The sequence below is a fragment of the Trichechus manatus genome, unplaced genomic scaffold (assembly GCF_000243295.1).
Source record: "Trichechus manatus latirostris isolate Lorelei unplaced genomic scaffold, TriManLat1.0 scaffold00159, whole genome shotgun sequence".
NCBI lineage: Eukaryota > Metazoa > Chordata > Mammalia > Sirenia > Trichechidae > Trichechus > Trichechus manatus.
This window is the reverse complement of record NW_004444095.1, coordinates 1,091,662-1,119,649: the sequence shown is the minus strand read 5'-3', so window position 1 is coordinate 1,119,649 and position 27,988 is coordinate 1,091,662. Positions and strand designations below refer to the sequence as shown.

Genomic DNA, 27,988 nt, shown 5'->3' with positions numbered 1-27,988 from the left:
TCTCTTGGGCTAATACTTTCCTTGTGTCTTTGGTGTTCTTCATTCTCCTTTACTCCAGGTGGTTGGGACCAATTGATGCATCTTAGATGGATGCTTGCAAGCTTTTAAGACCTCAGACGCCACTCACCAAAGTAGGATGCAGAACACTTTCTTAATAAGCTTTATTTGCCAATTGACCTAGATGTCCTCTGAAAGCATGGTTTCCAGACCCCTACCCCTGCTACTCTGCCCCTCAAAGTGTTTGATTGTATTCAGGAAACTTCTTAGCTTTGGTTTAGTCCAGCTGTGCTGACTTCCCCTGTAGTGTGTGCTGTCCTTCCCTTCACCTGAGATAATTCTTGTCTACTATCTAGTTAGTGAATAACCCTCACCCTCCTTCCCCACTCTCGTAACCATAGAAGAATGTTTTCTTCTGTGTTTAACCTTTTCATGAATTCTTATAATAGGGGTCTTATACAAAATTTGTCCTGTGACTGACTAAATTTACTCAGCATAATGCCCCCCAGACTCCTCCATGTTATGTTTCACGGCTTCATCGTTGTTCTTCATCATTGCATAGTATTCCATTGTGTGGATATACCATAATTTGTTTATCCATTCGTCCATTGATGGGCACCTAGGTTGTTTCCATCTTTTTGCTATTGTGAACAGTGCTGCAATGAACATGGGTGTGCATGTATCTATTCGTGTGACGGCTCTTATTTCTCTAGGATATATTCCAAGGAGCAGGATTGCTGGATGGTAACTGGTTCTTTTGTTTGTTTGTTTACCTTTCAGGATACAGGTCAAACTCTGGATTGCCACACTAGGCCTTTCTCAATTTGCCCATGTCTTTAACCCCTGCTGGCATTCTGTCCCTAAGAATGGAAAGCATAAGTTGTTTTCAGTCTCTTTACCTTCACACCTGCTGCTGTCACCATGCTTAATCACACCATTCATAATTTAGTAATCCTTACTCAGTCTATTGCCCCAGAGAATGGCTTTGGCTGCAGGGGTTCCCAGTTTGATCAGTGTCCTGAGAGACACAGTACATTCAAAAAGGTTGCTTGAGGAGAGTATAATGAAAAGGCTATTTACAAATTTCTGGACAGTGTAAGCGAAAGAAAAGGGAATGGTGACCACTCTGAGGCAAGAACAGCAGGAAGCCATTGACGATGGTTGGCCCAACCAAGCAAAGGGAGAGAATGGTTTGGGGGAGCCTAGAGAATGCTGTCTCTGTAGAAAGGATTGCCTAACTAAACTTGTGGCTGTAAGTAAAGGAATGAAGCCACTGCCAGACCTTAGGCCATCAAGAGGCAGCCTGGGGAATAAATACCCAAGCATCACTCTCTTCTTGCTTTTAATCTCCTGTCAGTGCCTTCCATTGACTGAAAGCAAAAGGAAGGTGTCTTGGTCTTCTAGTGCTACTATAACAGAAATACCACAAGTGGATGGCTTTAACAAACAGAAATTTATTTTCTCACAGTCTAGTAGGCTAAAAGTCCAAATTCAGGGCGTCAGCTCCAGGGGAAGGTTTTCTCTGTCTGTCAGCCTTCTCATCAATCTTCCCCCGAACTAGGAGCTTGTCCGTGCAGGGACCCTGGGTCCAAAGGATGCGCTTTCCTACCAGCACTGCTTTCTTGGTGATATGAGGTCCCCAATTCTCTGCTTGCTTCCCTTTCCTTTTATCTCTTGTAAGATAAAAGGTGGTGCAGGCCACAACCCAGGGAAACTCCCTTTACATTGGATCAGGTGTTACAATCCCACCCTAATCCTCTTTAACATAAAATTACAATCACAAAATGGACGACAACCACACAATATTGGGAATCATGGCCCAGTCAAATTGCTACACACATTTTTTGGGAGACATAATTCAGTCCATAACATTCCACCCTTTGGCCCCCAAAAAATCACATCCTTGCAACATGCAAAACATTAATCCCATCATAAAAAGTCTCAACTCAAAGTCCAAAATCCAAAAAATTCCTCTTCATCTGTGAAATCTAGAATACAAATTATCTGCTTCCAAAGGTAAAATGGCAGAACAGGCACAAGCTAGACATTTCCATTACAAATGGGAGAAACTGGAGGAAAAGAAAGGATAACAGACACCAAGCAAGTCAGCAAAACACATTACTTTAGCCCTCAGGCTTTGAAAATAATCCTCTGTTCTCTGAGACAGTTTACACAATGGCCCTGCTCTCCAGACTTTAGGTAATAGCCACATTCTCCAGATTCTGAGTGGAGGCCCCTCGGCCCTGGGCTTCTGCTCCGCCTTCCAGGCCCACTGGGACAGCAACTCTGCTCCCTTAGCTTTAGGTGCACCATTCTGCTAGTCCATCTGAGTGATGACTCCACCCTCAGAAACACCAGATGCCATGGCTCCACCCTTTGAAACCCCAGAGGTCACAGCCATACCTTTTGTGATTGAGGCAGCTCGGCTTCTTGGGTTCCTTGTCTCTTCAGCTTCTGCTTCCTGTGGTCTCTCAGCCCTTGGGCCTCATGCCCGCATCTGCCCTGCTAGGGCAAGGGTTCCAAAGCTCAGTAGCTCCACCGATAAGTGCCTGGAGGCACCCCCCTCCACCAGGAAGCCTCCTGTGCACAGACAGTCAACTCTCTCCCTCTGTTGGTTGGCTCCAGCGCCATCTCGCGCTGGTCTCCTGGTTCTGCTGCTGCTGGCTCTCTGTTGCTGCTGGTCCTCTGCCACTGCTGCTCCTCTATCCATTCAGTTTCAAAACTACTTCCACATTTTAGGTATCTGTTAGAGCAGCAGCCCACTGTCTTGGTACCAAATTCTTCTTGGTCTTCTAGTGCGGCTATAAAAGAAATACCACAAGTGGATGGCTTTAACAGAAGGCAAAGGAAAAGATAGCCTATCTGATGCAGTCCACAGAGGTCCTGCCTCTTAGGGCACAGAGCAGGGTGAAGAAGGGCAGAGAATCGAGTTGGAGGGGCAAATAGGGAAATCTCCAGCACAGTCCCTTAGGCCAGACAGGTCTTAATTTTTCTAAGGTAGCTACAAAATTTAAGTGGTCCGAAGACTGCAGTTTTCGGTCTGGGAAAATTGATTGGGTCACATTCCTAGACCTCATCCCATCTCATTCCTTCTTTACCCCTATTTCTAGCAAATTTACTTTTCTCTGTTCTTAGCCATTAGTGAGATGCCTTATGAGCACACTAAAGAAAACACAAGGAGCCCTGGTGGTGCAGTGGTTAAGCACTTGGCTGTTAAATGAAAGGTTAGTGCAGTTCGAACCCACCCATTGGCTCCGTTGGAGAAAGACCTAGCAGTCTGCTCCTGTAAAGATTACAGCATAGAAAATCCTATGGGGCAGTTCTACTCTGTCACATGGGATCGCTATGAGTCGAAAGTCGACTTGACAGCACCCAACAACAGCAGATAAAACACAGGCCTTCTCCACAACAGATGAAGTCATGTCTCCCCATGACAGCATACCATAGTAGCTAAGAGCTTGGACGTCGGAGCCAGACTCCCTAGTTTAATCCTTGCACCCTAGGGAGACATTCTAGCCATAGGGTTAGGAGCAAGTAGCTCATAGTAGGTTACCGGAATTAGGATTTTGACTTAAGTTTTTCTGGTGACAGAGCTGCATGCTCTTTTCATGTCTGTGATTCATATCAAAACAGTAACAATAATAATAAGCGACTATAAATAATTGGTGGCGCAGTGGTTAAGCGTTCAGCTGCTAACCAAAAGTTCGGCCGTTTGAATTCACCACCTGCTCCTTGGAAATCCTGCAGGACTATTCTACTCTGTCCTATAGGGTCACTATGAGTTGGAATTGATTCGACAGCAATGAGTTTTTTATAAATAATTATGAGCCCTGGTGGTGCAGTGGTTAAGTGCTTGACTGCTAACCAGAAGGTCGGCAGTTTGAACCCACCAGCCACTCTGAGGAAGAAAGATGTGGCAGTCTGCTTCGATAAAGATTACAGCCTTGGAAACCCCATGGGACAGATCTACTCTGTCCTGTAGGGTCACTATGAGTCGGAATCAACTTGATGCAACAGGGTATAATTTATATATTATCATACATGGCATCACTACATATTTTATATATGAAATGAAGACATATCAATTATGTTCTTCTCTAAATGCCTTATCCTAATAAGCAAAATTCATAATCTGACTGAAATTGGCAACAAAATAGTCTGTGTGATGCCCATGTCATTTCTTAATAATACCTTCAGTATTTGATTTCTAAAATAATATTGAGATTTGGGAACAAGTCTTCAAGTGACTATAACTCCAGTCTAAAAAAGAACTTAAAGATGTATTTTTGAGGATTGCCATCTGTCAAATTTCAAAAAAAATCTGAATAGTGATTTCTTAGTTTTCATTCTTTTTTTTTTCCCTCCAAGGAATTGTCCGTAGTTTTCTGGTTAGACACTGAGAAAATAAACTTCAGCATTTATATTTTTGAGAAACATATCAGAACTCCTGAATCTCGAGCAGATTAATTTACAAGTGTAAAACAAACCAAGAACGAGGAAAGGAAGGGAATGACAATACATCTCACCATATAACCAAACCAGTTGCCATCGAGTCAATTCTGTCTCATGGCGACCGCAAGTGTGTCAGAGTAGAACTGTGTTCCACAGGATTTTCAATGGCTAATGTTTTTTTTTTTTTTTTTTTTTAATATTTTATTGTACTTCAGGTGAAGGCTTACAGAACAGATAGTTTCTCATGTAACAGTAACACACATGCTGTTTTATGACATTGGTTAACAACCCCACAACATTTTAACCCTCTAAATACTCAACTTTTTTTTTTTTTTTTTTTTTGGTGAAAATACACATAGCCAAAGATACGCCATTTCAAAAATTTTTTTTACATACACATTTAAGTGACATTGACTACGCTCTTCTAATTATGCTGTTATTCTCACTTAAGATGAAGGCTTACAGGACAAAATAGTCTCCCATTTGACAGTTACTACAAATGTTGCCCTATGACAATGGTTAACAATCTCACAACACATCAACAATATCCTTACTCTATTTTGTGTTCCCTATCATCAGCTTTCAATGGCTAATGTTTTGAAAGTAGATCACCAGGCCTTTCTTTTAAGGTGCCTTTGGGTGGACTCGAACTTCTAATCTTTCGGTTAGCAGCCAAGTGTGCTAATCATTTGCACCACCCAGGGACTCCTCTTACCACATAATCCTATTGCCGTTGAGTCAATTCCGACTCATAGCGACCCTATAGGACTGAGTAGAACTGCCCCATAGGATTTCCAAGGAACCGCTGGTGGATTCAAACTGCTGACCTTTGGGTTAGCAGCCCAGCTCTTAACCACTGCGCCACCAGGGTTCCGCCTCTTACCACATAGGTGTTGCAAATCCTTAGTTAATTGATTTCTAATACAAACTTCCATGCTCTCAGGGTTATGTCTTTTCACTGAAATAAAGATAAACAATATTTTAACTGATTTGCCATATTGACACCATGATTACTATCACTGATTAATAGCAAAGGCCACCACTTACTCATCACAAGACAGGAATCCCCATCTCCCAGTGAAAGATAGAGGTAGACCTAGAATCTACTCTTAGGCCGAGGGAAAACCTTACCCAAAGCTACTCCTGTGTGTCACACTTAGACTTTCATAGCAGCTGCCTTCAGAATTCACTGGCTGAAAATTGCTAAAGGAAAGCACTAATAAATCTCAATTTATGAGTCAAAATGCCAGAAGAGGTGTCATATTAGCTTTACAATAACAATACCGATTATACCCACATGCACGTATCTTTAGTGTAGCGTTTACATTTTTATTTGGCTTGTCAAGGGTAATGAAGAAATCTGGCACCCCTTTTCCCTTTTGTTCATATCCTTTATTTTTTGCCCCCTTTGCCGTGCTGTAGCGTATGATAAATGGAGATTGGTGTCCACAGTCCTTTCAGCCCAAACATTCTATGGGCAAAAATCTTAAGCAAAAAAAAAAAAAAAAAAAAATTAGAAAAAAAGGGGGGGGGGCACATTTTAAACTGTAGAATGAAGTGGGATGAATCAACCATGAGAGAGAGAGAGTGAAAAGCAAATGGTTGAAAGAAGATGAAAAGGAAAGCAAACCAACAAAATAAATAGACAAAAAGGGACAATGAAACCACTAAGGGAGTTTATCATAAAATACTCTTTGGACTCTAATCTAAGCTATTATGCGAAGGTTGTGGAAAATTCTTGTGCTAATGAAGACTTTCTTCTTTTCAGAATGTTGCCAAGCTTGAAATAATTTTGTTGTAGCTAACATGTATTATCATATTGCAAACTCGAAGATTAGAAATGTTTGAACTATCCAGGCCCTGTAACTTTTCCAATAAAAGGTTGCGTTGGAAGCCGTTTCCTTTTAGATTTTATTAAAACACTACTAAAAGTCCAAACTCTGCAACACCATTTGTGGTGCTGTTTAATTTAGAGCATCTATACCCATGGAAGAGCCCTGATGGTGCGGTGGTTAAGAGCTCAGACTGCTAACCAAAAGGTTGACAGTTCAAATCCACCAGCCTCTCCTTTGAAACCCTATGGTGCAGTTCTACTCTGTCCTATAGGGTCGCTGTAGGGTCCCTATGAGTCGATGGCAGCGGGTTGGGGTTTTTTATTTGCTTGTTTTTTGGTTTATACCAGTGGTTCTCAAACTTTAAAGCGCTCAGAGTTTCTGATTCAGCAGGTCTGAGATGGGGCCTGGGTATTTTCATTTCTAACAAGCCCCCAAGTGATGCTGATGCAGCTGGTCCCAAGACAACACTTTGAGAACACTGTACTATCACAACTACAAATGCTTTTTAAGAATCCCATTTAGCTCCGGGTCAGCCTAACCTGAGTTTCATGTCCTTGCCGCCCCACCACTTTAATCTTCAACTGAGGGGGAGTGGGGAAGAGAGAGAATTATGCATGTGATTTTTGTCTTTCTCTAAAAAGAAAACTTCAGTCCCACGCACTTAATTATCTGCAATGAGGTCATTTGCACCTAGGTCATTTACTTAGGCAACAAGTAGTCTTATTGGAGGTTTTAAGGGAGTGCTAGTAGGAGGGTGCCTGGCTTCTAGGTTCCTGAGTCTACCTTAAATCCCCTCGTCTTCTTTTTCTTCTTCTTTTTCCTTTCTGTTGTGAAATCCCCAACTGCCCGGTCCCTGGGAGTCCGGGCTCCCAGGTCCCTAGGTAGGGGGCGGAGCCTGCTGCGGCCCCGCCCCGTCTGCCCGCAGCGCCCCCTCCCCGGCCCGCCCGCCTGCCCGAGCCGGCTCCACCGCAGTGCTCCTCTCGCTTGGAGCCTGGGCGGAGGCGGCGCTCGACTTTCGGGGAGCCAGGCGGCTCTGGGAAGCTCACTCCTCCGCTCTCACTCCTCCCGATCGCGGAGCCCTTGCAGCCATGAGGGAACAGCTCAAAGGGTAAGTGGATCGCGGCCCCCGGCCCCCTCGGATCGCCGCAATCCGTGCACTTGTGGCGGGGGCAGGGGGCAAGCCAAGGCAGCCCAAACTTGGGCAGGCGCGGCGGCTGGACCCGGGGCGCCCGGCGGCCGGCGTCGAGGACCGTCTCCCGCGGGTCCCCAGGCGCCGCTGCAGGTGCGCCCCCGGGGCTTCTCCCCCGGCGCCGGGGCTCGGAGCCCCGGTCCCTGGCTTTGGGACGGGCTCCGAGAGAAAAGACTGGTTTCTCGCTGTGCCTAGAGGGGACAGCTCGTTCCCCACAGGGGCGTTGGGGCCGGCCGGGGGAGCGTTTTGCTCCTTTCTGGGCTGCCTGTGTGGACATGAGCAAGACGGGTTGTTCCTAAATCATTGCACGACCTCGCAGAAGGAAGCGGCGCGCGTGGACCTACCTTCCTTTGCGCTGCAAGTGCCAAAAGGTCAACTTTCTGCCTGATTTCTTCCGAGGATTCTAACTGACATTTCCCTCCCTACATTTTCTACTGTGCTCCTTCCATACCCTAAGACTTGCAGAAATCAGGAAAGAAAGAAAAAGCAGTTAAAGCCCAGAAGTCTAGGATTTGACGTAGAGAGAGGATCGGGGAATTTTTTTTTTCTTTTCTTTGCCCTTTGGGGTTGGGTGTGGAGTCGTTTCTGGGGTGTCCTTTCCTCGCGTTTCTCCAAGTGTCTGTCCTAGTCTTCAAGCAAAGTTTGTCATTTCCGATCCGATCATGGCAATGAAAGGGCAGGACACTTTGTTTACCTCGGTGAAATTTGAAGTGAAGTTTGATGCTTAAATTGAAGAGGTTTAGTTGCCTGAGGGACGCATATTATTAATTATAAAATGCCTTAACATTATGGGAAAAAATCCAATTTAAGTGATGAACCAAAGTCTTTAAGTAAAATCCACATTCTTCCCTAGCCAACAGGCGCTTCTTTATCCCTGTCACCTCTTTGTCACCCCCCATCACCCTTCCTCTTTTTGCCTACATCTTTTTTAATTTCCTTGTTCCAAAGCCCCTCTTTGGAAGATACAGTTGCTCTTGGAAAAGAGAGAGGAGCAAACGAAACAACATGGTTAAATGAAAGGTCTCTCTGACCCTTGATCACCGTGGAAGTGGTTTCAGTCATCATTGTTTGATCTTGGATTGGACACGACCCTGAAGTGAAATTGCTTTGGCCAAAGTTGGGGGTGGGTGAGAGTTAAACCTTGAAAAGCAAATAGAACAGAGGACAAGTAACAGCTGGAACCACCAAGGAGGCAATCATCTTTGCCCTGGCTTGAGCCAAACAGAACAAAATGGTAGATATCCCTGGGAACTAGAAATAGGATTTCTGATCCTTACATCGACGCTCACCCCCTCAGACCCCTCCTCACAGTAGCAGAAACTTTTAAATATATTTTCCCATCTCCACCCTGCCAGTCTTCCAGCAATGCAAGCTAAATCCAATACTCAGCATACAATTGCCAAGGTTCCTCTAGAAAAGGAGTCTGATTCCCAGATTAAAGGGAAATCATTTTGTGTATGTGGATCAATGGGCTCCAGATTATATATGAAGCCAAACTCTAATCCTCTGCCAATCACAAAGAGAGCCCTACCTTGCTACCTTTTTATATCGCTGCATAGCTGTTAGTATCCTCCCTGGGAAGTAGTGGAAACATATTTTTTTAAAGGCAACTGTTTGGAATATTTTCAGTACCAAACACCACTGGTGGCAGAAGAAACCTTATTTTAATTAGGCAACTGCCATTTCCCCTGTGAGAGCAATAGAAATTTGTTACTTTTTATAAGTGTTTAATGTTTGTTTTTAAGAAACTAAAAAAGCAATTCCAATAAGTCTGATTATTCCAGCACTGACAGCAGGAACAGCTCTGAGGCAGTGATAATAACCTTGCACACTACTTGAAACTAAAGAAGGTGAGAGAAAATTTAAATCGTATGGTAGGAAATTAGGTCAGCCCTGTGCTCAGTAGAATAATGCTTTTATTTCTTGTTATTGGCAAGTAGGTGTTACCGGGGTCTCTTGTCAAATCCAGTGATTTTATATTTTCATTTGGATCAGGTTCCTATCACAGCCTCAAACAAAAGGGAAAAGAGAGATTATTGTGGCTTGTGCAAATAAGAGAAAGAGGGGAAATCATACTTTGCAGACTGTTCAGAGAGGCATATCTGCTGCCAGACTTTGGAACCAGCAGGACCGAAATCAGTAACATTTTAAGAAGATTTAAAGAGCATTTTAAGGATTATTTATGAAGCTGTTCAGTGTGTCAGTGTACATCCATAATTGTGATCTATGTTGAACATAATTGTTCACAGGACAACAGAACAAAGATGTACCCATTAATGTGTGAACAGGTTTCAGAATTTCATTTTTGGTTGGATGTGGTACGTAGGGAGTGTGTTTCCGACGTGAGAAGTGAGGCGCAGAAAGGAGACAATTACCGAAAACAGTACCACCCACCCTTCCACCCCCATCTCCCCAACATAGCATATTTTTCTACACTGTCTGTATATTCCAGGTAAACGTGAGCTGCTTCTCCTAGAATTATTGAGAATTCTATACTGTTTTTTGAAGACAGGCTCAGAGTAAGAACTACAGCTGTAAAATTTCTATTAATCACAGAAAAAAAATTAGTTTGGCCTGTAAGGTAGAGTATTGATAAGGGTTGTGCAAATTTACGTTAACCATTTCTGCCCGTCCGAATTCTTCATCTTTTCTCTCTATTTGGGGGGGGGGGGGGCGGTTAAATATGTCCCAAGAGGGCTTTGGATTTACTACAGGTAAAAAATACCCACATACAGTGATGTGAATATTTGGCTAGTCATATAGTTACCAAAAAATTTACAATCACTTCGCTTATGTTGCCAGCCGTTTTCAGCATTGAATGATTAAGAGATTATTTTTCTACTTTTGAGGATTTCTTTTCTTTCCACTTGTGCTTGCTTCTCTTGCTTAGCACTGATTGCAAGTTGAAGTGAAACTAACTGCAAAGATGAAATATAAATCTGTTTTTCTAGTTACTTTGCATTGCTGAAAAATAAAAGGTTTGTATGTTGGAGGGGAAGACGGTAAAAGAAGATAGGCTTTGAAATGGTTTGAGAAGTTCTTTTATCAATGTTATTCATGCCTCCTAGATTCACCGGTAATTGGGAGAATTAGTACCTCTAAAAGACTAGTATCTTAACACACAAATGAGGGATACAAGTGGGGGCTTAGCATTTCTTCCATCTTCAGTTTCAGTTTGGCTAGGGATCAACGAATTAAAAAATAATTTCTAGACCCTTTTTCATAATTTTAAACTCCAAAGTAAATACCTTAAAAAGGTAGAAATGTAGGTAGGTCAACAATCATGGAATCTGGGAGGGGGAGGGGGGTACTCCATAAAGCTCCCATTCACTCCCTCTATGTGAGATTCCTCTGTTAATCTGTATGCACGTTTCTCTTTCTTTTTGGAAATTGCATTTGGTACAAGTTTATTCCTTGTCCATGCTACTCCAATTTAAAGTCGATTACAGATGGTGGCTTTTCAGGGTGGTTCTCCTTGTCTCTTTCCAATCAGGTTTTATCAGCTCAGACAAACATTTTTCTGCAGATCTATTAAAGGTTCTAGAGTCCTCCCAAATATCTTGGAGACGAGATACCTTATTATTACACAGTGTGTGTAATGAGGGCCTATACCGGTACATGTGGACACATGCGCATTTCCCCTCTTTTCCCTTCCTCCCTTCCCGGCGCTCACATCTGGATGTCCTTTGGAAACCGCGGAGGCCTGAATACAGGGTGGTCTCAAGAGAAGGTAACCTCTCCTTGTTCTGCACTTGTGTACAAAATTGGTACACAGTCACTTTCGGAGCAAAAAAATAAATTAAAAAAAAAACCCGCACGAGAACAGGCACCACTTTTTCCATGAAGCTGCAAGCTGCAGCCTCCTTGTGCTGTGCATATAAAGTACCAGTCCCACCCACCCCTTCTCCAGATCATGAACCAGCTTAGTCCTGGGGTTTCCTGAAACCCCCTAAAGCAAGGCCACCATCTTCTTCTCTTCTTGCCTTTTAAGACTTGGATGGCGCTCTGGTACATTCCCTCAACTGATAAGCCTCTATTGCACCCCTCAAATGGGAATTGCCTCTGCAGAAAAGTAAGACAACAGAAATGAATATATTTGGAAGAGACCGAAGCAGCCTTTCACAAGTAAATGTTTGCTAGTAAATTTATTTCAGTAGCCTTCACTGATCAATCACTGAATGGTAAATATCACAGGGATAGTCTTTGAAATTGTACAGTTTGGGTAATTTCCATATGTTTTTGTGAGATTTATGATTGTATTATATGTATCAAAACACATTAAGCATTTTTGCTTTTTACTTTTTTTTTTAAAGAGATAATAACTGTTAAGTGTTGTTTTTCTCTCAACGAAGGGTCTTAGGCTCAACTAACCACAGACGGATCCACATCTAAATTGTAGTCAACTAATAAAAGGTTTGACTTTGGTGGATGCTGTTTGGGGGCCACATAATAACAAAACTCACCACATATTGAATCCCTGGCACTTCCCTATATCAACTAATCAATCCTTTAACTTTCCTAGGTGAGCAGATACTGGGCTGAGCTTGCCCACAATTTTACAACTAATACGGCGTGGAGCCAGAATCCATCCCTAAAATCCAGAGTACAAGCTGAGGCTACTTGACATGGTGGCCCTCCCCAAAATCCTCTTTCTGTGTGAGGCCTCTGTATTTTCTAGTTCCCTTCAAGTGCCCAAATCTAGGTACTTTCTCCTCCTTCCACACCCACCCTTCCCCCTAAAAAGATTATGAATAGGCTTTGCATTTGACTACTTAAAAAATATCGTTCAAAGCTGCATTTTACTGTATCAAAGTCTGTCATATGATCCCTGAAAACTGGAAATATGATGCTATGGTGATTTATGTAGATGGGCCAAAGTAAGGAAAAGTATATGTAGTTATCTCTCCTGGGTTTATTCATGTAATTGAATGAGGAACAAAAGTGTTTTGTTCTTTTTGCTGCGGAAGCTGATAAAGCTGATAGCCGGCAACCACACTTAGCTAAACTTCAAGAAATGGAAGAGAACTGTGAATACTTCATTCAGGCCCAAGTAAATGTAGGAAGAGGTGTAGTGGTATATAGAGGACTGAGTTAAAGACATTGTAAAAGTAATAGGAAAAGAAAAGTAAGATATGTTAGTTGGGCTATGAATATATCTTAAGCTGAAATGAAATACAGGTATCACGATAGGAGATCTGGATATGTAGAGGAAGGTGTAATGGGAAAGTGTCAGGAGCAGTGAAAGCAAATGAGAAATGAGATGACTTATTTATTAAACTAATGTCCAGTATCTCTTTGATGGAGTTGAATAAAAATCAATTGTCAGTGTCCTTTCTATGTGTTCCACATTAGACACGTGAAGAAATCCTGATTTTTGATTAATGATTACATAACAAGGTCATTTTATTATAACAAGAGTGCAACTAATTTGTGGGTGCAAAAAAGAAACAAATTCTGATTACATTTGGAGTCAAATAATGTTCACGTTGCTTTTTCCTTTGAAAATGAAGATAACTGCCTCTCTGTTTGGAAAATAAACATTCTTCACTCTACTATGGAAATCCTTTGAAGTAAAGATGCCGAATAATTCAAAAGCAGAACATGATTTTTCTTTTTTTTCTCTTTCCTTGACTACCCATTATACATTCTAAAGTCTCTCTTTATATTTTGTGTTTTAGCCACGAGACCCAAACAACTTGCTGGGATCATCCCAAAATGACAGAGCTGTACCAGTCTTTAGGTAAGGACATGGACACATTTCCTCCAGGTTAAATGATGGACGGCTTTTAGAGTAAAGTAGTTTGTAGTGTATAAGCCATTTGTTGTCTAAATATATCACTAGCTTGTTTAAAGGGTAAAAGCAATGACACCTTCCTATCCAAAACTGACACTCAGCTTTCTTTTTTCAGAGGTTCTTTGGTAATAACTTTCAGAATTTCTTTGATTCCTGAAAATTCAATATACCTGAGAGGGCTTAAGGGTCTTGGTAGTTTTCTTTGCTGCCTAAAAGGATGGAAAAAAAGAAAAACATGTGCAACTTAATGCAATTATTTTTCCCAAGAATAAAGAAAACTCTTGCAAGTTGTTCTTATTGATTTCCTCCGTGTGAAACCAAGACAATACTTTTGCCAAACCACGAATGTTGTGTAGAGGAATTTTCTGCAGTCTTTCCGATGCTCACGGTTCTTACGGCCTGTCAGGTCATTATTGTGAACATTTAAATGATTTCTCTATTATGGCTCCTTTTGTGCTTGTGTGGGAGCCGGACAACTTTTATCCTCATAACTTGGAATTTTTTGAACAGGTGCACAACCTACAGATAAGGGGAAACCACCAATATTTTTAATACTTGAAAGTCTACGCTATGTTGTCTTAGATCTATCAGGACTAGTATGAAATGAATTCTCTTAAATTGTGACTAGGTGAGTTTCTTTTCTTTCCTTATCAAAAAAGTTAGTCATGTTTTCTCTACTACTAAAAATTTTCTAAGTCTGCGTTTTTGTGAATGGACGTATTTACAGACTAGAACACATGCAGTGATCTCCTTGGATTTAAAGTTACATAACAAAACCCATGGGAATCAGGATGCGTAATCGTAAAATCTGTATATGTGTACTCATGTTATGTGTGTGTGTGTCTATTGCTGCTTTTCCGTTCTCATTAATGAACTGCAGCTATAGAGACACTAAGGAATAGGGTAGGAGATAATTGGCAACAAAAATTGTTTTGCTCAACTTTTTTCTAATAGTAAGTAAGCTCCTTATAGAAAATCTGAAAAATAAAAATGATAAAAAAAAAAACCACCTGTAATAACTCTACTATCCAGAGATATCCAATACATTTCAAATAATATTATGCCATTTTAGTCTATCAGTGTACACACACACACACACACAAACACACTTTTTAAAATTTAAATAGATTGGGATCAGCTAATCTTCAAGTACTACATTTTCAGCCCCTACAGAATATTCTTGGCTTATAATGCTAGACTGTTTAGACCACCAGTCGAAAACTAGAATGTTTTGGGGAGCATGGCAGGTAACGTGTGTTGAGCAGGCTGGTTTGGGGATTTTGACGAAGTAGAGAATGAAGACTTCATCTGAAGTGGGCAGTGGCTGTGCAGGGTGAACTGGTCATCCTAGCTTAGTGCTCTCAGAGCCTCTGATTTTTCAAGAGAAACCAGAAATCTGTCATCAAAGAGCTAATTTAAATTTGTTTGTGGGCTTCCGGATTACACAGCCTCAGCCACTTGTAATTTTTCCCACTCTAATCCCAGTGAGCTCTAGTTTTAATACTTTAACATACTGTTAATTTATTTTAAATAATTGTCATTATAAAATTAATACTTGTTTATATATTTTAAAGTTAAAAAATATAGACAAATAAACAAAAAAGATCCAAAGACAAATCATCCATAAGCCACCTCTCCGAGTTGTTTAATAATAGCCTAATTGGTATCTTCTCCAAAAATTTCTTTCTACACATATGTTTTTTTATAAAAGTTGGATCATTCTGGTTTATAACCTGCAATTTTTCACTGAAAAGTAATGTACCATGGCTGTATTTCCATTTCGTTGCATAGTATTCTCTACCAATTTACTTTTACTTATTCTGTAATGAGAAATCACAAACATGGTTGATATAAAGGTAATTATGGACTATCAATGAATAGGTTGTTTGCACTTTCAACGGGAACTAAATACACTTTTTATTACCATATTTCAGAAGTTTCTCAGTGGTTCTGATGTGGTGTTGAACTCAGTTGGTTATCGGGCATGATTTGTGACCTTGGGCAAATCACCTGACTTTGGAAGATAATGGAATTTTACAGTTATAGGGGATTTTGGAACTCATTTATTTAAAACTTTCTCTTTTATTAAATCAACTTTATTGAGCTATAATTTAAATATAATAAAACATAGCCATCATAAATGTGAGGCCAATTCCAACCCCCTTTGAAATTCTGTTTCTTGTTAGCCTAGTAACAGATATCTTAGAAATAAACTAGGTGTTGAAATGCATTTCAGCTTTCAAGACTAATATTTCCTGTATTCTCATGTTATAATAAAACAGTCCCTGGACTAAGATTTATCCCTGTGGTGGCTCATCAAATAACATCTTCCATTTATGGAGGGCCTGTTGTATGTGCTGCACATGCGATGTGCCAGCAACCAACCTGTATGGTGTATGGTATCAACACCCCCATTCCACATGGGAGTCAAGAAAGGTTCAGAGAGGCCATTTGTCAGGGATGCACAGCTATATGGGGCCACACTGAGGTTTGCCTCAAGCCCTCTTTTATTTTGTTCATTTTATTAACTCAGTAAAATAAGTCCAAGTACGTTACTATGTACCTAGTACTAAAAAGTACGAATTGACAGTTTTAACTATTAATAGAAGGTAACTCGAATGGTATGAAAATAGTAAGTGTTTTGAATAAGCCATAGTATTTCTGCATATGATCTAGTGGGTTCCTAGACACTTTTACTATGGCCTGGCACACGTGGAATTACTGATTTGGTTTGTTATGTGTCTACATTCCTAAGAAGACCTACAGCATTAAGTACCATCACTGCCCTCTCCCTAAACAATTATAGTGTTTCAAGTCCTTTATTTCTTTTTAAATTTTACTTATTGGTTTATTTTTTTTCCTACGGAGGCATCCCTTTAGGTCCAAGTTGCTAATTAAGAGCTGGATGAAATGGTTGGTTGGAAGCCTTCAACTGTACTCAATTCATTAAAGGTGTCTAAAGGAGAAAAGGAGCCCTGGTGGCACAGTAGTTAAGAGCCTGGCTGCTAACCAAGAGGTTGGCAGTTCGAATTCACCAGCTGCTCTTTGGAAACCCTATGGGGCTGTTCTACTCTGTCCTATTGGGTTGCTATGAGTTGGAATAGACTTGATGGCAATGGGTTTTTGGAAAGCAGAAATGGTGTTGTGGTCTGGTCTTGTAAAATGTTTTAGACGACACCTAGGTCCCACTCCTGACAGAACTTCATGTCTGTAGTGACATGTTCAAAATATCAGGATGTTCCCTGTGCTCCCACACCCCTCACTCCAGATATACCTCAATGATAGGTGTTACAGTGGCTCACAGTATCATGAAATATTACATATTCCTAAATATGTCCACTTCCGGGGAGGTTCCCATTCTCTACCAAAATGCCCAACTAGCCTTCTCAGCACAATTCTATGTTATTTCTGCCTCCCCTAAAAGCATTCAAGTGCAGATATCTCTGGGTAATAGAACTATAGATGATTTTCTTTCGCATTTTTTTCTACAATCTGAAAAACACTTCTACAACTTTAAACCCAAGGGGATCATCTCATGCATTTTAATCTGTAAGTATGTCCATTCACAAAAAAAGCAGACTTAAAAATTTTGAGTAGTAGAGAAGATCTAACTTTTCTGATTAAAAAAAAAAAAAAACCCAGCTAGCCATAAGGTAAGAACGTTCATTTCAGATGAATCCATCAAGTGTTAGAAATATTAGTGGTTTCCCCTTGTCTGTATGCTGTGCACCCATTCAAAAAATTCCATGTTATAAGGAAAATAATTTTTAGGCTCCCACAAAAACACAAAAGATAGTGGAGAAATTGTTTAAAGGTTCGCAGTGATGACCTGATAGCCATTAGAAATTTGAGCATTGGAAGATCTGCAGAAAATTACTTTAGACAACATTAATGGTTTGGCAAAAGTATCGTCTTGAGTTTTCACAAGGAAGAAATCAGTAAGAACAACTTGAAAATGGTTTCCTTTTCAGCATTTTCCCAGTGTGGAGGGGTGAGTGGGATATAAAACCAAAGGGTTAAGTGCTTGGTTGCTAACTGAACGGTTGGCAGTACAAACCCACCCAGCGGTTCCACAGGAGAAAGCCCTGGTGATTTACTTCTGTAAATTATAGCCAAGAAAATCCTATGGGGGCAATTCTACTCTGTAACACATGAGGTCACTATGAGTCAAAAAGGACTTGAAGGCACCTAACAACAGTATGTTTTGTTTTTAGGCCCTAGTAACTTTATTTTTGAAGCCCTAGTGGCACAGTGGTTAAGCAGTCAGTTGCTCTCTGAAAGGTTGGCGGTTCAAATCCACAGGAGAATAGTGTGGCGGTCGGCTTCCATAAATATTACAGCCTTGGAAACACTGTGGGGTAGTTCTACTCTGTCCTATGGGGTCGCTATGAGTCCGAATCGACTCGACGGCAACAGGTTTGGTTTTGGTTTTATTTTTTGCAAACATTCTCACTTTAAAAATAAAGATAAAACCTGGTGGATTCGAACTGTCGACCTTTTGGTTAGCAGCCGAACTCTTAAATACTACGCCCCCAGGGTTTCCGTTTGACAAAATAGTGTCTAAGAATTTTGTTTGTTTTTCTCTTATTTTAGGCTTAGGGTGGGGTGGGTTGTTTTGAAAATTGCTGTGATCATTTTTCAAGAGGTACCTTTTGGCTGACTCTGCAGACAAATGTATTTCTAAAATTTTAATCATTCCTATTTTTAAAAACGCACATTCTGGGAAAAGAAACAACAGGGAGAATATCATACCGCCGTCAGTGTCCTATAGGCAGAGGGAGGCAAGCTGTGATCAAATAGGGAGGCTCTTGAGATATTTTCCACAAGATCCCTGTGGGCCATCCATTGATTGTTGAGAGGGCATATTCTTCATTGTTTCTTAGAAGTAATCATATACTGGATTCATGAGATGAAGTTCAGATTTCTGTTAGCATATTTGGAGTCCCTGCATGGTGCATATGGTTAATGCTTACAGCTGCTAACTGAAAATTTGGAGGTTCAGTCTATCTAGAGGCACCTTGGAATAAAGACCTGGCGATCTACTTCTGAAAAGTCAACCACTGAAAACTCTGTGGAGCACAGTTCTACTCTGAAACACATGGAGTCGCCATGAGTCAGAAACGACTGGAAGGCAACTGGTTATGAGCATGCTGACAAATGTAATGGAGAGACTGTTGCTCCAATAGCTTATCTTGATTTAAAACCTAAAGCTCTTTAAGGCTCCAAAAGGCATTGCAAAATCAGTAGATGTTAGACTTACCAATAGTAGTATGCTCTGGAATTTATTTGGACATGCTGATCTAATATTGATTCATGTGAAGTGCCATTATATGATTAAAAGCCTGTCATTTTTTTCACAATTTACATCTAGGCCCGTAAGTTCCTCATTGAAATTCTTAAGTAAACATTTAATCCCCCTCCCAAGCACACATATAATACGTGGTGCTTAAAAATACTTTTTAAAAAGTATTTCTTAGTCTGTCTTATTGGGAGTATACTAACTATAAATACAATAAAATCTTTATGTGAATAATACCCTCAATACAAAGCAGGAACACTGGTTTGCAAGGAAGCACATAAGTAAAACTAGGATAATGTGGAGAGAGAGTCACTAAGCTTCAGAAGGTTAACTGACTTTATTTCAAACCGTTTACTAAAAATCTAGATGTACTGTGTTCTGACTTTACTTACTCCAATTTCCTTTTCTTTCAATGAAGCCCCTTTAACTATGAGTTCATTTCTTTTTCTCTAAGTGTATTGGTTCTCCTTCTTTCCTGCAGTTATGCATTCTTCAGAAGGATCTAGTTCCTCTTAGCTGTTACCCAATTTTGGAAACCACTGTCCAGCATGAAGCTCTTCCAGATGATGCAAAAACTCCCATATTTTTCAAAAAGGCACTTAGGAATGTTTTAGGAATTCGTAGGAAAAGTGATCTTAAAAAACCTTATCTTTTGGAGATAGTCCATCAGCATGCTGCCCTTAGCGTCATATTTGCTGTTTGCCAAGAGCTTCAGAATGTTAAAATGAGGGCTTAGTTTTAGGGTCTGATGGGCCTAAGGCAGGTGTGATTCTTCAGCAATCCTAGTTAAGGAGGCCAAGAACCTCTTCAAGACACGTGGCTATAAACATTAACAAGTAATTGCAGCTGTCCAAAAAGAGTTAGGAACACAGGCATACACATCCTTGTACCTCTTTCCTCAGTTTGCCCAAGAGGAAGGAATATCATAGATATTTGCTCATTCTCTCTCTTTCAATAAGCTTTCTACATTCCATTTAGTATTCCCTCCTGACTGTGCTCTATGATTAGAAACTGCAAGATTCTGAATGACTCTTTATAAATTCCTTTTGCATTAGGAGCTCGTCCTAATGCTTTTCTCAGCATATTTTGTAAACTAAACTGTTCTCGCCTAAGCTACTCAATATTTAGCATATTCCTTTCCTTGGCTCTTGCCTCTAGTTCCTTAAATGTTGCTAAGTGTTAAAACCTCTGCTTTTCAATGTTCTGCTACCATAATGCCTTGTACTGGAAAGGATGTCTAAATTGACATCCCAGCTTGGGTGTGACTTGGGCTAGTCACTTGGTTTCTCTTGATCTTATTTTTTCTGAATATATGTATCTGTATGTTCAATGTATATGTTAATATATATTAAATATATATATTTAAATAAAATCTAAGCTTGGCCAGTGATCTTCCCTCTCGAAAAGTCTGGTTTTAATTTAACTCCAGGCTAAAGTAAGGCTTGGTTGTGTGAATGCCATCTGCCAACCCCCTAATTTCTCTTTGTCACCACCGTCGTGGAGGATGTGAATAATAGGATAATCACACTGATAATAATGGTACTTTAATTTGTATAGCACTTTACAGTGAGCAAAGAGAAATAACTGTTTAATCCTTACATAGCTTTAAAGTGGGTATAGAGCTGGCATATGACTTGAATTTTCTATCAATTTCAGTTTCAAATCTTCTGTCTTGTCATGCACTTGAATATACTCCCTGGCTTTGATTTGGAAAATCATGCTACTGTATTGGTGGATGTGGCAACTGTTTCCTTCTTTCTCTTTGGACTTAAGCAGGCTGAAGCTCAAGAGTTGATTTGACTTATTCATACTGACATATGGGCAGAAGATAAGGAACCAAGTCCAGAACACACATGTTATGGCTCCTAGTTCACTGTTCTCGAAGGAATATCCATTACTCCTAGGATGATTTATAAAATTGCTTTACCAGTGTAATTAAGCTATGGAATCCAAAATGACATTCTTTATTCCCTAACTGACAAAGTTAGCACAGAAGATTTACTCAGATTTGCAAATTAGAAGACGTAAGACTTCAGGCTGTTATAAATGTTCGTCTTTTACTTCTACTATTCTGTTTATTAAAAAAAAATCTGTTCTTTTAACTTTGGTTAGGCTCAGTTGATTTTCCCCGTGTGTAAAATAGAAATGTAATTTTCAAATGAAGATTTTGGGCATTTTAATGGAGTGTTCTTTTATAATGGTTTTCTTGTTCAAGTAACTTGATTTAAAGATTTCTAAGTAAGCACATAAATAAATAGATGTTTCTGAATTGCGTCTCAAAAAGCTTATTTCAGAAGGAAACCCAAAAAGGATTGCCTTTCACAGTGTAACTGGTATACAATTTAAAAGAGCTGCCAAATTGGAGTTTACTTGATCTCAATAAGAGGAGCATTAAGGTTATACCTGCATCTGTGAGAAAAGTGCTAGTTGTGTACAATTTGGTGTAGCTGGGTCTGCAGAAGGCGATTTTTGCACACGGAGTAAAGGCATCTAAAAATGTGTCTGCTCTTATTCAGGCATTTCCAATATGTATTTTTTAAGCGCATAAGTCTGATTACCTCTGTACGTCTCTTGGGAGCTGCAGTTTTGCTGGAAAGAGATTCAGAACAGTCAGAACACTCCCATAAAAGAGTGAGTTTTTAAAGTCTGTACCCTCTCCGGTAGTAATAAAATGCCTAAAAAAATTCAGAAAGGCTCACTTATGACATAGTAGATAAATCATTAGCTGATCAATGAATTGGTGATATTCTGTAAGAATGTTTCAGAATTTGCCATTCCATAAGTGTTGATCGATCCCTTGCATAACTCCAGGGAAGTCCTTGTGCCTCCTCAAAACTTGAAGCTTATGTAATTGGGACAAATGTTATATATGAGTGTGTGCATGCGCATGCGTATTTATATATTTACATGCATGTGTATTTTTTATCAAGTGTTAATTTCAGTGGAAAGTGATTAGTTTTATATTTCGCCTTCTTGTCCTGTGAAGAGGCTCTCACTTTTATAGCAGTGCTTCTCAAACTGGTGAAGGACAGTTTCTTTTCCTTTCTTTTTTTTAACGTACGTACGTTGGAGACTTCTGGTGGTCATACCACATGTAACTCACTGTGCAAGTTCAACAACACTTGAACTGGCCTGTACCCTGTTCAGTGAGGTGAATCCACTGATCAGGCATTTGGATGTCATTGCAATGTCAAGTTGCTATAAAAGTTGCTAAACACTCCCAATTTCTATACTTGTCAAGGACCGTACTTTAAGTAGCACTGTTCTAGAACACTAAATTTTGCAAAGTATAAAATTAAATCATGTGACCTCGGTTGGGAGGACTCAATTGACATCAAACAAGATCTTCTGAAAAATGTTATTTATGGGATTTTATATTTTGTCAGTTGAGTCAAATCCGGGCAAAGAAGAAATCTTTCTTCTTTCCCATTTTGCAGCCCTCCTTCACAGTTATTTTGGAGGCCAAGACAGAAATCACCAGATTACAGGAAAGGGCCAGGTTTAATGCCTCCCCCACTCTCCAGAATTAAATATAATGTATAGTATGTGATATTTTTCAAATACAATGTTTTTTTTTCCCCAGAATATAAAATACAATATGTGTGTTCTTTACATTATGTGATGAATTCATTGGGGGACTTCCTTAGTTATCTAGTGCTGCTACAACAGAAATACCACAAGTGGATGGTTTTAATGAAGAGAAGTTTATTTCCTCATAGTCAAAGTAGGCTAAAAGTCCAAATTCAGGGTGTCAGCTCCAGGGGAAGTCTTTCTCTCTCTGTTGGCCTTCTCGTCAATGTTCCCCTGGACTAGGAGCTTCTTTGCGCAGGGACCCCAGTCCAAAGGACGCGCTCTGCTCCTGGCACTGCTTTCTTGATGGTATGAGGTCCCCCTGTCTCTCTGCTCACTTCTGTCTTTTATCTCTCAAGAGATTGCCTCAGGATACAATCCAGTCTTGTAGATCAGGTCCTGCCTTACTAACACAACTGCCACCCATTCTCCCTCATTAATATCATAGAGGCAGGTTTACAACATACAGGAAAATCACACAGAACCAGGAATCATGGCCTAGCCAAATTGATACACACATTTTTGGGGGGACATAATTCAAACCATGACAGGGACTTTTCTATTGTCCCTTTATGAGTTTAAATTTGGGTACATTGTGATGTAGCAGCAAAACAGTTCATTCACTTTGAGGCTAGAGGAAACATGGATTGGAATTCTGGCTCTGCCAATAACAATTTTGAACCTCAGCTTCTTGATTTATTTGATAATTATGATACTTGCCTTGGGGAGTGTTGCGAGATATGTAGAGTTAATATATAGAGATACATATATAGAAATGATATGTGTAAAATGCCAGAGATTGTCTGACATAGTAACTGATCAAAAGATTATAATTGTATTAATAACAATGATGATGATGATGCATTATTTGCTATTATCAGTGTTAAAACTATCCTATACCAGTGTCATTTCTTACCCAAAATGTATTGGGTTTCTGAGTTGAGATGCCAAGACTCCAGGTAGTGAGAGACATCTGTGTTCAGATCTTTGAATCTGGCACTCAGGGAGCCACTTAATTTTTCTAAAGTATTTTACTTCTTAACCAAGGTACCAGGGATCATCCGATCACAATTTATCCTAACTTCAGGCAAGTACACACTTATATTTGCAATGCAAATTAGAGTAATAAATTTTCTACTGTGTTCTTCACCCTTCCCCCAATTTTAAAATAATATACCTTTCATAATAGAAAATAATACACTCCATAATCTTTAACCGTGAATGAAAATGACTTTTTAATACATATATATGTGTGTAATTTTATATCTTCCTATCTATATCTTTACGGCTCTGAAAGTTGAAATAAACTACAAAATCAAGTATGTGTCAAAAAGAGATAGAGAAGCAAACCCAATAATGCACAAGTAAAAAGAATGAAAAAAGCCTGTGAAATAACGTGATGTGCTTAGAAAAATGCCTGATGCATAGTTTTAAAAAACGCAACCCAAACCCATTGCCTTCAAGTCGATTCCTACTTATAGTGACCCTATAGGACATAGTAGAACTGCCCCATAGGGTTTCCAAGGCTGAAATCTTTTACAGAAGCAGACTGCCACATCTTTCTGCTGCGGAACGGCTGGTGAGTTCAAATGGCTGACCTTTCAGTTAGCAGTCAAGTGTGTTAACCACTGTGCCACCAGAGCTCCTTGACACATAGTTAGCGTCTAATAAATGGTAGTGGTACTGTAATAGTAGGGGAGGGAGTAGGGGAGTGGATACAGAGGTAAGCAGAAATGAGACCATAAGAAGCTTCGTATGTCATGTTGAGGGTTTTAGATTCCAAGGTTTTTGACTTGGGAAACGTGTCAATCAGGGTGCAGTCAGGAAATAGAAACCACTCTAGTTATTTCAAGCAGAGAGAATTTAATGCATGAAATTGGTTACTCAGTGATGGAAGAACTAAAAAGCCAAACAGCAGGAAGTGTCTGAGACAACTAGGGATGGAGGGACAATGGCAAGAGGTGATGTCACCAGCGCCCCAGAAGCCAGGGGCCATCTGGCTGGAGCAAGCACATGTGGCCAGTTGGAACCACTAAGGGAGCTCATTGGTAGGAGGCCCAGAGCATTTGCTGAAGGCAGAGTGAGAAAGGGACAAATAGACAGGTTTCTCCACTCTTCCAGCTCATTGGTCTGCCAGTGACTCCCATTGCCAAACTTACCTGATAGTCAGTTGGTACGGGAGCAGGGAAATGCCATTCTCTTTGTCCAGAGCAGAGCAGGGAAAGGTCAGGGAATGGGTCTGAGGAACAATAAGTGAATGACTGAGGTGAGGGAGACCTGATGAACGGTGATGCAACCAACCATCTTTGCCAATGTATAGGGAATGAGGAATACAAAAAGACTACTAAGCTTTCATAGGATGTTCTGAAGTGGAACTGATGACATAGATAAGGCACTAGCAGGCATACTTTGTTCAAAGGAAATTGACCTAAAAAAGGAACAAGGAGGTAGCAATAAAGAAGTTATCTGCACCATAGTCCAATCAGTAAGGATAAACTCCCATGCATTCGATTATAGTGCTTACATTGTATATAGCTGTTTATGCTCAAGTTTCTCAAGACTAAATAATGAACTCCTTTAAAGTAGGAACTGTCTTCCACACTTTGTCACCAGCACCTGGATCACGGTAGCCTCTAAGTAAATAAAGGTTCATTGAATGAAGCACAGTAGAGCAGGGGAGAATGATTTTGTTCAGGAAGAAGACAATACACCACTCAAGAAAATGGAAAGGTATAAATGAGGTTTTCCTAAGGCACATTATTAAACTGGCAAGCTGGAACCCTCTGGAGAGAGAGAGTTCTCTCTGGAAAGTAGAAGATAAAGACTCACATTTAAAAAAAAAAACAAAAACAAAAATCAGGGACTATCAATTAAACTGTAGATTTTATTAGCAATTTGGTATATTAGAGAGCAAAACCAGGTGAAATGCTATTCTGGACTTAATTTTCTCCTAAAAGGAATGACTAATTGATAATTGAGGAGAGAGAAGACGCTTAAAGTATCAACATGGACTTGAAATTTAAATAACAAGAAAAGGAAACATTGAACGCAACATGTTGTGCTGATAGCCTCATTTATTCATTGGTTCATTGGCTCAATAAACATTTATAAGTGTGCCAAGCATGGTAAATCCTAAACCTTAGGGCAACAGGCTAAAAATATTAAGGAAAATAAGACTTATTCAAGGCATAGGAATTTTTGATGATTATCTTTTTCTTGAGCATTTTGAATGAACATAGGTTCATTCTAGAAATTTTGGAAAACGCAGTTAAGTATAAACAAGAAAATAAAAATCACCTCAAATCTCAGCACCCAGAAATAACCACTATTTACATTTTAGAGGATTGCTTCCAGTCTTTTCCTGTATCTTTTTTTATATAGTTGCTTGAGGTTACGTTGTGTTTTTAATGTTGTATCTCACTTTATTCACTAAACATCGTAAGTTTTCTCATATTCTTAACAATTCTTCAGGGAGGTTATTTTTCTCAAGTTGCAGTTTATTGAGGTAGCTTTTAAAAAAGAATCCCAATTTTTGAACGTTTAGTTTATGACAAGGAAAACTCAAATACATGTTGAAATTGTGGAAGTGAATCTGTAAGATTTTGGAGGCTCGTTACAAACAGGCTTCTGAGAAGAAAGCCAAGTTAAGGGTTATGATGGCTTCTGTACAACAAGCTACTTATATATTAGTGATGTTACAGAATAAGTCAGTGTAGTCAAAAATAGACAATTATCAGAAAGTGGATAAGTGAAATTTATCCAATGGCAAATATAGTTTATAACTTTAAGTGAACAAATACAGTTTCCTACCACAGACATTTTAATGAATAAAATTTCTTTTACCAAATATTTATGGTCGCAAGGTTATAAGGCAGCTATCCTTGGAAATCTTCAATATTGCAGGAAAATCTTTTTCCTTCATAGCAAAAAAATTTAGACAGAAACTCAACTTTATGGTGAGTTTATGTAAGTTTTACATTTCATAAAAATAACTCATATGTAAGCATTCACTAACCTTCAGTTTATCATCTGGAAATACAGAAATGACTAGCAGAGTGCCTTATCTTCTCAAAACACCTGTGTGCACAGTTATCCTATACTTTTCAAGGTTCTTCGTTATACTGTCGATTAAGACTTGTAGCCCCTTGCTTCAGTTAACACTTTCTAGCCAAGTCTCAATTAAACAATATGGAACTAATAATTATTTCCACCGTTGTTTTCAATTCTTTCTCTGCTCTAAGTAAGACTGTGAGGAACATCTCTGTGGATAAAGTTGTTCCATATTTGATTCATAGAAGTGTAATTACGGAGTCAAAGGGTATTAACGTTTTAAGCTGATTCTTGGTATATATTGCCTGAAGCTGTCTCCAAACCTTGTACCCATTTACACTCCTAATATATGAAGGTGTCCATCTAACCATGCTCTTTCTAGCATGAAGTGTTATTTTTACTCTTGCTACTATAATAAAACCAAAACCAAACCCATTGCCGTCAAGTCGATTCCCACTCAGAGCGACCCTACAGGACAGAGGAGAACTGCCCCATAGCGTTGCCAAGGAGCACCTGGTGGATTCAAACTGCTGACCTTTTGGTTAGCAGCCATAGCTCTTAACCACTATGCCACCAGGGTTTCCACTACTATAATAGGAGGGGGGAAAAGCATTATTTTTACTTTTGCTACAGTAAAAATTAATGAGAGAAAACACGTCACTGTTTTTATTTGCATGCCTTTGATTGCTAGCGTCCATGAATATACTTTTAAATGTTTATTGGGCATTTTTCCTCTTTTATGAGTAATGGAAAAGCAAACTAATTTAACCAAACAAAACTCTTCCAAACTTTTCCGATATAATGCAAACTTTTTTTATTGTGTTGAAGGACTCCTAGTGATGAGAGACTCTCGATCCCATACAGACAGTTTTTGAATTATGCCTTAGCTTGCTCTTCTCTGAGCTAAACAAGCCTGCCTCTTTTCATCCATCCTCAGTGGACCTGTTATCCCTACTAAATTAGATTTTCTGATTCTCTATACCAACTTCAGTTTCTTCACATTTTGAAAATATACAGAGCTCTGAACTACAGTGGTTCTCTTAATAAAGGGCTATTAAGTTATGAAGGCGCCCTGGTGGTGGCCGGAGAAAGATGTGGCAGTTTACTTCTGTAAAGATCACAGCCTTGGAAATCCTATGGGATAGTTCTCTATCCTGTACGGTCACTATGAGTCAGAATCGACTGAATGGCAACAAGTTTTTTTTTGGGGGGGGAGGTATTAAGTTACGAATTAAAAAAACCAAACCTTGTTGCCGTTGAGTTGATTCCAACTCATAGCGACCCTATAAAACAGAGTAGAACTGCCCCATAGGGTTTCCAGGGAGCAGCTGGTGGATTCGAACTGCCAACCTTTTAGTTAGCAGCCAATCTCTTAACCACTGTGCCACCAGGGCTCCAAAGTTATGAATAGAGAAGGAAGATCGCATTCTACCTCTTGAGTGATGGAAACTCATACATGCCATAGTTATGGTCAGTTTAAGTTTATAATCCACTGCAAGGCATTGATTTTTTCCCCCCATAAACATGGAGTGCTTTAGAATGTTCCAGACCCTGCCCTGGGAATGAGGATACAGACAAACATAAGGCACGATCCCTGTCCATCTCCCAAGTTGGTGTGAACCTGGACGTGCAATGGACTAAGTGATATGATAGAAATCGTTGCCTGTGAGAGTGCAGGGCACAGCACCAGCTCTACTTGTGACCTAAAGGGGAACTTTTAACTTGTTCTAAGTCCTTTCTGTTTTGGGAACCCAAATAACAACCCTGATGTTTTCTCTTGTTCCTGTGTATAAGAGAATGTC

At 39.9% G+C, this 27,988-nt stretch overlaps 1 protein-coding gene across 1 annotated transcript in view; it reads left to right on the top strand.

Annotated features, from left to right (window-relative positions):
- Positions 1 to 27,988, top strand: part of DMD (dystrophin) — a 2,372,918-nt gene that overhangs the window by 2,220,364 nt on the left and 124,566 nt on the right. The window contains exon 63 of the mRNA XM_004386236.2: positions 13,152 to 13,213. Within this exon, the coding sequence (XP_004386293.1) occupies positions 13,152 to 13,213 (62 nt within the window). The remainder of the gene's footprint in view (positions 1 to 13,151; positions 13,214 to 27,988) is intronic.